Here is a 9793-nt window from a genome sequence, read left to right as displayed (position 1 = left end):
GATTTTCAAATGTGTTATAAGATGGCCTTCAGATGGCGCCATCTGTTAAATAAGAAACTGCCATTGCTAATCATTCAAACTATAAACTTCATGTGATATACATAGGCTGTATTTATTATGTACAGTTTGTGTAAATAATAAACTTAGAGGTTTTACATAGCATATACAGACTGTAATCGAAAGAATAATTCAAACAGTCACTGTAATTGAGGAGAGAAACATCATAGTTGTTGGGAAAATGTGTGATTTCTTTTAACTCTGTTTCGCGCCGCTTTATATCTGATAATAAGGACGAGTCTGAATTTACAACAGGGGAAGCATCTTTAAAGGTGTCTATAAATAGAGATGCCCAGAGTAACCGTTTAAAGTAGTTTAGAAGAACCTGAGTGTGTAGGCTGATAACATCAGAAGCTGGGGGAGTATGGAAAATAGGTGATTTAATCATTTCCAGCTTTTATTGAACATCAGAGGAACAAACAACCAAAACACATGCACACACATTAAAGACAGGTTTTCTTTCATTTGTCTAAATCTTGTAATCTCTACATACGTTTACACAGAGTCCCCTAAAGGTCACAATTTTCTGAGGATTACTTTCGTATTATCTCAAAATATGTTTTGTTTTTCTTTTGCATCACCTCACACTAAGTTTTACATTCCATCGCAATATTATTACTTTATCTTGCCATACTTTGTCAGTAGGTTTTGTCACCAAACTTTTGCAATACCTCACTATGGGAGCTCCCTCTAAATACTTTTGCTTTACGTTACGATAAGTTTTGCATTCTGTCGCAGTATTTTTGTGTTGTCTGGCAGACTGTAAATATCACAGGCTATGATATAAAGAATATATAAAGAATGACTGACTGTGGAGAACGTCAGCGATTTGAGATTCCTTCAAACTGTATTTAACTACAAATAACATCTGATAATAAGGATGAGTCTGAAGGCACAACCCGGGGAAGTGTCCTTAAAGGTGTCTATAAATAGAGACGCCTAGAGTAACTGTTTAAAGTAGTTTGTAAGAACATGAGTGTGATTCAGTTAAACCTCAAAAACTTTCCTCTGTAGTGTAACTGTTTTCATTTGCATCTGATGTGCTGTGTAGGCAGATAACATCAGAAGCGTACACACACGTACACACACACACACGTACACACACACACACACGTACACACACACACACACACACACACACACACACACACACACACACACACACACACACACACACACACACACACACACACACACACACACACACACACACACACACACACACATTTTTTGCATTACCTCCCAACTGTTTGCGTTTCCCCACAATACCTTTGAGTCAGCTCATGATGAGTTTTATTTTGTCTCAAAATACACTTGCGGTCCCTCACACAATGCTTGTGTGTAGCCTCACAGTATGTTTTGCACTCCCTCATAATATTTTTGTGCTATCTTGTTGCCATAATTTCCAGCCAAATTGAATGTGGTGGTCAAATTGAAAATTACCATGAATCAAAATTTCCTAGTGGTATGAATAATCAACTGTTTGTCTAATTGGAACGAACTTCCAATCACCAAAGAGATGTCACTATTACTGTGTTCTTGTCCTGTAAACTCTTGAAGACAGAAGTCATGGTTATTTTACCTTATGAACTAACATACACAACTAATTTGTTGAGTTGATTTAATGCTCACAGGTTAAAAACTCCAATGTTACTTAATACTATAATGACATCAATCAAGGAAGTTGTACAAAACAGCAGATTTTTAATGCAGTTAGTGCTCTCAGAAAAATCTGGTGCATGTTCAAGTCTCAGTGAATACATTTTATGCAGGAGGTTGTAGCAAATGCTGCATGTGGAGTGTGTTTTTTTCATGGCTAAGGGATGGTAGTGGGGAGGGGTCTGAAATTATACCCGTTCAAAGGGGAGGATGAGGGCGGAACAGGGGGAGGAGGAGGGGCTGTTTTGGTCGCACGGAAAGCAGAAGGTTGGTACATGTTGCAGTGAGTGTGTGTGGAAATTCAGATTTTTGAATTAAGGTACTTTGACATGATTTATTTTAACTTGTACCTTAGCATGGGTTTTCTGAAAATACAAGTTTTCGCAGGGGTAGTGTCTAAGAAAATGTTCAGAAGTTTGAGAACAAACAGAAGTGTAAGATCAGCTGCCTGCAGAAGGACGCCGCTATTTTAAGCCGGCCACTTTATTTGACCCACAGCTTTGTGTTTACCAAGTGGTCGAGGCTGTGTGTGCGAAATGATATAAAGGCTGTAATGTATCTTAACATTATGTAATGTATTGTCAAGATTCTACATTCAAAAGGTTATATTTGACACATGCTACTTAGGAAGGGAAATGAAATGTAAAGTGACTGTTCTGTAAGGCTATGCACTAACAAGCTATATGATAAAAAGAAATGATAAAAAGAAAAAGTCATAAAGAATCGGGTGTAAAGAGATTATGAAATTAAAGTGGAGTGTGAGTTACTGTCGTGTGTGTTTAATACGTTATGGAAATGCAAAAACAACGTCATGTAGCGGTTTAGTTATATACTGTGTGCAGTTACTAAAAAGATTTAATCACCCTCCTTGGAAGTTTTCTATTTTCATTGCTTTTTCAACATCAAATTGTGGTCAATTTAATTTGTATTTTTTAAAAAGAACTTACAAAACAAACTCCTTAATGTCAAAGTGTAAACAGCCTTTTACAAAATAGTGTCAGTTAATTGAAAATCTAAAATAAGTGATTGCATAAGTGTTTACCCCGTTTAAGTGTCTCACCTAATCAACACAGGTGCAGTCAGTTGTGTTAGAAGTCATACAGTCATACAAATGGAGATCATTTGTCCTTTGATAATGTCTTATTGTTATTTCACAGCCTTGAGAAACAGTCACCTTGCATTTCACTGCATGTACTGTATGAGCATGTGGAAAATAAAAATGCTTAAATCATTTGGTTGCAGTGAAGATGTCTCAACTATCTGTATCTTCCTGCATCTTCACTTTGACATCAGAGTCTTTTTGTATATTCTTGTTATACATATTAAAGCACAAAAGCAGCCCGTAAACCATGATAAATACATGCACCCAGCACAGGTCTTGGTAAGTTATATTACAGGCCTTAGTGACAGCACAAAATCAGGCTAATGGATAGGTCTACACATGCATTTGAAATGAAATAGCTAAATGCTGTGTCATTTTGTGGGTCTTCATTAGTGTTTAATTAAGTTGTTTGTGCTGTAGACATTTTAGAAGTCACCACAAGTTTATGTAGTTTCATTAAAAGTGGTATTGGGTGCATAAACCTCTGACCCATCAAAACCTATCATTTGGTAGTTTTTGAGCGTTAAACACTGAAAAGAAAAAATTGACTTTATTTCAACCTGATATATTTTCCAGTAATGAGGCTGTTGTGGCTCTCTGGTACATGCTAGCTTTGCACTCTTTGCCTCTGGTATAGAGTCCGAAGGAAACAAGGAGTTGCATAAAACAGCATATATTGGCGGCAAATTAGCCGTTTTTCACTGCAGGAACTTGTGGGCTGTGTTGGGGTCAGCTGAACCTTTGTGCATGTTCTGACTGCAGGAACAACCTCTGTAGAACCTTCTTCAGGGCTGTTTTTCAGGGCTGCTGACATTTCTCAGCTGCCCTGAAAAAACAGCTGTGCATGCCTCACTACTGACTGGTTAATTACTGATTAGCAGTCTTCTATCATACAATGTCATCAGCAATGTAAAATTAGCCACATAAGCTAACACAACAAATCCCAACAAATCCTCCATTGTAGTATATGTGTGCACAGAACTAGAGTTACATCCAAAAGCTGCTATCTACAGTTGTTTTGTCACACTCTGAATTAATATCATGGACGATGTTGTCACATCTGGCAATGTAATGGAAGTAGGAGGACTGAAAGAGTCGATTCTGCAGCTGTTTCTGTAAATGTACAAGCCACCTCACACCTGTTCATCCATCAGGTTTATCCATGTGGCCATCTTTTTGTGCTAACTTTTGCTTAGACTAGAAAACAAGCATATAATATTAATTATTTAAATTCAAATTTATGGAAAGCTGCAGGATAATCAGGCTTTTCTGATGATATATGCAGTATCATCATCATCATCTTGTTTCTACAGCAGAGAATGTAATGTTACCATGACCCACAAAGTCACAAGAGTCGCATGAATGGGACATACGCTAATGGTTGAAATACACTGGAATTATCCTTTAATTATCTTGATCACAAAAAGAGAAAAAACGTAATGGCAAAATAGTACCATTTATCATTTATCCTGTTTTTATTATCTGTTGTTCTTTTTCCATTTCTTTCCGTGGCTCCTCTCTGCAGTGCAAAGATGAAGCTGACGGTAATAGCTGCCTTGTGTCTATCCCTTCTTTTGGTTCATATTAATCTTTCGGTGGCCGTTAAAAAAGGAAAGTTTGGTGGGATAACCAATCTTTTTAAGAAGCCTCCCAAAACAAGTACTAAACTAGACTCTAAATCCAAGGATACAGTACTCAAAAAGTCCAAACAACCCACACAGTCCAACCAAGGAAGCTACCCTCAGCAACCAGGTGGGTACCCTAACCAAGGAGGCTACCCTCAACAGCCAGGCAGACCAGGAGGGTACCCTAACCAAGGAGGATACCCTCAGCAACCAGGAGGTTACCCTAACCAAGGAGGCTACCCTCAACAGCCTGGAGGGTACCCTAACCAAGGAGACTACCCTCAACAGCCAAGCAGACCAGGAGGGTACCCTAACCAAGGAAGCTACCCTCAACAGCCTGGAGGGTACCCTAACCAAGGAGGCTACCCTCAACAGCCAAGCAGACCAGGAGGGTACCCTAACCAAGGAAGCTACCCTCAACAGCCAGGAGGGTACCCTCACCAAGGAAGCTACCCTCAACATCCAGGAGGGTATCCTAACCAAGGAGGATACCCAAACCAAAGAGGACACCCTCAGCAGCCAGGAGGGTATCCTAACCAAGGTGGATACCCTCACCAAGGAGGCTACCCCCAACACCCAGGATACCCAGCTGGTGGTTACCCAGCACAAGCCTACCCATATGGAGGAGGTTATGGCAGTTATCCTGGTGGATACATAAACTACAACCCAAACAACAAAATCCTGAGTCCTCAGTATGGTGGCAGCTTTGGTTATGGGGGTTATGGCGCTGGAGGTGGGTCTCCCTTCTCCCAAAATGTAAAGTCGATGGGCTTTGGGCCCTCTGATAAATCCAGAGGGTTTGGACGCACTGCAGTAATGGCGGCAGCTGGAGGGGCTGTGGCAGGAATGGCCCTGGGCTACGGATTAGGGAGGTTCCCTCGGCCACATTTCCACTTTCACAATCCCCAGGAGGAATATTACTACAACTACTACATGTACAGGAAATATGGTATCAAATCTACTGATACTAATGACTACAGCAGAGATTATAGATATGATCCACCCCCTCAGACCTACGATAGATACATGGACTCCTGCATGAAGAGAACAGACCTTCTGCCTGCAGAGAGGCAAAAGCCAAACAACAAACCACCTGCCACCACAAGTCACACTACCCCAACTGCTTCTGTTAATTCCAATACTACTTCTGCACCAGTTACTGTAACTGGCAGCAACGCAACAACTAACAGCACTGCAACAAGTAACAGCACTGCAGCAGGCAACTCCTCAACCACTGCACCTTCAACTCGCCACCCTCTAAATAAATCTGAAGTCAATCCTACATCTCCACCTGCACGGGTTCTCAGAAACGCTGCTACTGATGATGACGATGATGAAACAGTCAGCATTGTGGAGATCGGCTACCCAGCACTGATCAGACAGATGAAGGCCAAAAGATGTCTTGAACTTTACATGGTCTACACTGAAAAGCATTTGAAAAAATTTCCGACACCCACACCACACTCCCCTTCTGCTGGAGTGAAGAAACTAGAGATGGGCTTGCAGGGGCTTCTGTCTGTGGCAACTGGTACTACAGTAATGCTACTGAATATCAACATGCAAATGCTGCTGCACTGAGGCATTTATTAGCACTGAAAGTGATTGAGAAATGTAGGTTTAAGGTGCCCAACAAAAAAAGTGTTAAAACAGAATGGAAATGTCATTCATTTGTCCACTATCCTGGTTTAGACTGAAACTGTCTTGGTAAGTGGTAAAATATCTGCTGTTCATATATCTGCAGGCCCCAAAGAATGACAGCTTGACATTTTTGATTTTGAGTAACATATCTTGGTGAGTTTTGGGTAGATTATAAGGATGAATTGTAAAATGTTTAATCTAATGCTACTATCAGTCCAATTATCTTTTTCCAATAGCTGGTTTTGTTTTCTCACCAAATACCTGCAAAATTATTTACATTCTTGTCAGCCTGAGCTGAACTTTGTGCTAAATTTTGTGAACACTGTGAAAATGCTAGCATGCTAAAATTAGCATTTAACCAAAAGCCCCATTGTGCCTCAGAGTCACAAAGATAGCTATACACTTGGACTCTTGCTTATTTATTGAAAAAATCTGGCCAGTCTTAGTGTGTTAGGGGATTTTTTTTGCACTCTGGCAATCATACGGACTGTGTTACTGTGTTGATGTGTTTAAATATATACAGTAGTGCCATAAAGGATATGCGATATTAGTATTTATATGTAGTGATTATATGAACTTGTGTCGAGCTAATGTTGAAGGACTGTCTGACTGAAGGACAGTTCTAAAATGAAGAGTGAACTTTACACTGAATGATGAGAATGCAGTAAATATTAAAATATTAACATTGTGAGAACAACTGAGTATTCATAATGGATCACATTTTAACCGTTGTCATTGTATACTAAACTGAATCTTTATGTAATCATCACAAGTTTAACTGAAATACAGAAAAACTGTTCAAAATCCTGTTTAAGGCTGATTACGTTTTCTGTTGGGTATTTCATTTCATTTGGATAAAACGATCTTCATAAGCCAGATACTGTTGTCCTTCAATGTTGTAATCAATACAATGTTGTGCACTGTCCTTTCTTGTGCAGCTGTTGTTGATGTATTTTTGAAATATGTTTTATACACTTGCCTACCTTGCCTGCTATGTTTGGTCTCTCTCCACTCTCTGAGGCGGGGCATGACAGCAGGAGTGGTCTTAAAATGTAACAACCCTGAGGGAATAATCACATGAGATGTGGCCATATTAATGGAACTCAATATAGAAACTAAACTGGGAGCCAATGGAACCTTAGCTCCTCGCTATAAGACATAAGCTCCCTTGAAAACATGATTTCTGAAATTATAGAGCATCTATAAAACATATAATCCTTGCTATGCGTTTCTATTTTTCTGAATCTTCATCATAAAATTAGGTTAGAATTGTATGTATGTCAGATCATGCATAAGGGCAATTCATCACTAATTTACTTTAATAAAGATACCAGCATGTATACTATTCTTTAAAGTCAAAGTCAAACTCAACTTTATTGTCAATTCTGCCATATGTACAGGACATGGACGGGATTGGGGATTGAAATACCGTTTCTCTCAGATCTTGGTGCAAACATGCAAGGCACAGTAGAAAAACAAAAAAAGACAAAGACACTAACAAACAATGATGGCAGGGGTTATAGTCAAAGTTGTTTGGAGGTGAAAGGGAGAGTTCAGCCTCCTGACAGCCTGGTGTATAAAGTTGTTGCTCAGTCTGGTGGAGCCGGCCTGGAGGCTCTGGTATCTTTTCCCAGAAAGCAGCAGACTGAAGAGGGTGTGTGAAGGGTGGGTGGGATCAGTCACAATGATAGTGACTTTGCGTGCGAGGCAGGTGTTGTAGATGTCCAGGAGGTTGGGCCGTGTGGTACCAATGATCTTCTCAGCTGTTCTCACTATGCGCTGCAGGGTTCTACAGTTGACAGAAGTGCAGTTCCCAAACCATAAGGTGATACAGCTGGTCAGGATGCTCTCTATGATGCCACGGTAGAAAGTCCTTATGATGTTTACGGGGACTTTTGCTCTCCTCAGTTTCCAGAGGAAGTAGAGGCGCTGCTGTGCTTTCCTGGCCATTGAAGCTGTGTTGTTGTTCCAGGAGGGTCCTCAGAGATGTGCACCCCAATGAATTTGGTGCTGCACACTCATTCCACTTCTGTGCTGTTGATGGTCAGAGGGAGGTGTTTGCTGGTCACGAGGCGTAGTGGGAAATTTATAAACTGCCCACCACAAAAAAAAAAAAAAAACTCTCTTAATGCAAACAAACCTAATCCACCCATGGCACTGTTTTCTCATTGTAATTATTCATATTTTTGTTAACAGGAATAATGATTAATAAAACCCAAATCAAATACTTTAGAAATGTTGTGTCTATAGTTTCTGACCATGAAAAGGGGAAAAGATGAGAATGCCTGCAAGGGCTATAATTCAGAGCCTGACTGAGCTCATCTCCAAATCTACCGGATGTTTATCACATTATGAGCCAAGTGTTTTATTGCTGGGGTTAAATAAGGATTTGTACAAGAATTTTCCTAACATTATGAACACTCTGGAATCCCCCTTAAAAGTTCCACCACTGCTTATTCTTCCAGAGCTCTTTAAAATCCTTGTCTGCTTTAACCACAAAAACATCATGGGGCCAGGAAGCAGCTGAACACTTTCATCTCTGACGGCATTTGTTATTTGTCTCCATTTGTCAGTAGAGTTTCGATTACACTCTACATTACAAATGAATGAAAGTGGTGTTAGTTTAAAGAAGACAGTTGTAAATTGTGCTGAAATGCAACCTTTTGTTTTTGTCAGGAAAATTCTTCAGTGGAGTCCTGATTTCTCCAAATTAATAATCAGAGCCGTCTCTCAAGTCAAAGCAAAGTTTTACTTGTGCAAGGAATCACTTGAACAGAGCAAAGTCTGAACAAGTGACTGACAATAGGTGGAAACAGTTTAGCTTTTAAGCAGGCACATAAACAAGCTACATTGGTATTATCAGTTCCTGAGGAGCCAGTTTCAACCGGCTGCTTGCAGGACCAACTTGTTATATTTTCATTTACTGAGCACATTGGGTTATATGAGTTCACAGTCACACTGTTATACAGTAGTTTGAAATCATAAAGAGCATTTAATCATTAACATCATTATAATTTTATAACAGGTATTTACTTTTCTGTGGATCACTACCTACATAAAAGGAAAATCTATAAACCTAACTTTATTTGTTTAAGGTCAACCACAAAGTATCACATACAGAATTTTTTTTCTATACAGAAAATAAATATTATAAAACCTCTAGAAAGGTCAGGCTAAATTTTTAAAATTGTATACTAGTTTTAGTGAAGTTTAAAACCTCTGCTCATCAAAGAAATTAGTTGCTGTAACTGTTTACACTGGCAACTCCTTATTTTTGGTAACAGTGTGTTGAAGTATAACATTTAATAAGGAAACTATAACTATATAACCTAAAAAAACATGAAATTCATGGTTTTGCCGCTGTATTCCATATATGTTTTAGATATTGTTGCCTTTTAGTGATGAAAAAAAGAATTCAGATCTTTGCAATAAGCTAGCAATACCACAATAAAAATACATGACAAGAAAAAGTTGTGCACAAAAATAGAAAATTATCATTTATTGTTATACGCTGCTTATATATGTTCAATGAGGGGCTCAAAATGTTACATATTGTCAGGACAAAATCACCTCAAGTTTTTATACAGCACACTTGCTAGTAGCATTTTAATGTTGGATCTGATTTGATATATATTATTGGGTATTTTATTCTAGGACCTTGCATCATATTATTTATTGATTTATGGTAAATCATAATCTGCAAAGTAACTAA

The 9793-nt window shown here is 39.0% G+C and overlaps 2 protein-coding genes across 5 annotated transcripts in view; one reads left to right on the top strand and one right to left on the bottom strand.

Annotated features, from left to right (window-relative positions):
* The window catches only part of rassf2a (Ras association domain family member 2a), a 50549-nt gene that overhangs the window by 12373 nt on the left and 28383 nt on the right, over positions 1 to 9793 (bottom strand). The window contains exon 12 of one of the 4 annotated variants that reach the window (XM_055011358.1): positions 8036 to 8174. The exons of the other annotated variants lie outside the window; for them this stretch is intronic. The gene's annotated coding sequence lies outside the window, so the exon portion shown is untranslated. Of the gene's footprint in view, positions 1 to 8035; positions 8175 to 9793 lie in introns of those variants that run through there. 4 annotated transcript variants of the gene reach the window in all.
* On the top strand, positions 1939 to 7006 carry prnpb (prion protein b). Its single transcript, XM_055011356.1, has 2 exons — positions 1939 to 1983; positions 4344 to 7006. The coding sequence occupies exon 2, from the start codon at positions 4351 to 4353 to the stop codon at positions 6019 to 6021; it is 1671 nt and encodes a 556-aa protein (XP_054867331.1). The 5' UTR covers positions 1939 to 1983; positions 4344 to 4350; the 3' UTR covers positions 6022 to 7006.

Source organism: Amphiprion ocellaris, chromosome 6 (assembly GCF_022539595.1).
Source record: "Amphiprion ocellaris isolate individual 3 ecotype Okinawa chromosome 6, ASM2253959v1, whole genome shotgun sequence".
Lineage (NCBI taxonomy): Eukaryota > Metazoa > Chordata > Actinopteri > Pomacentridae > Amphiprion > Amphiprion ocellaris.
Note: the sequence above shows the minus strand (reverse complement) of the source record. Positions and strands in the feature narration are given on the sequence as shown.

What these genes read in the sequence shown, in the direction of transcription:
- prnpb (XM_055011356.1), top strand. Translation starts at nt 4,351, where the DNA reads ATGAAGCTGACGGTAATAGCTGCCTTGTGTCTATCCCTTCTTTTGGTT.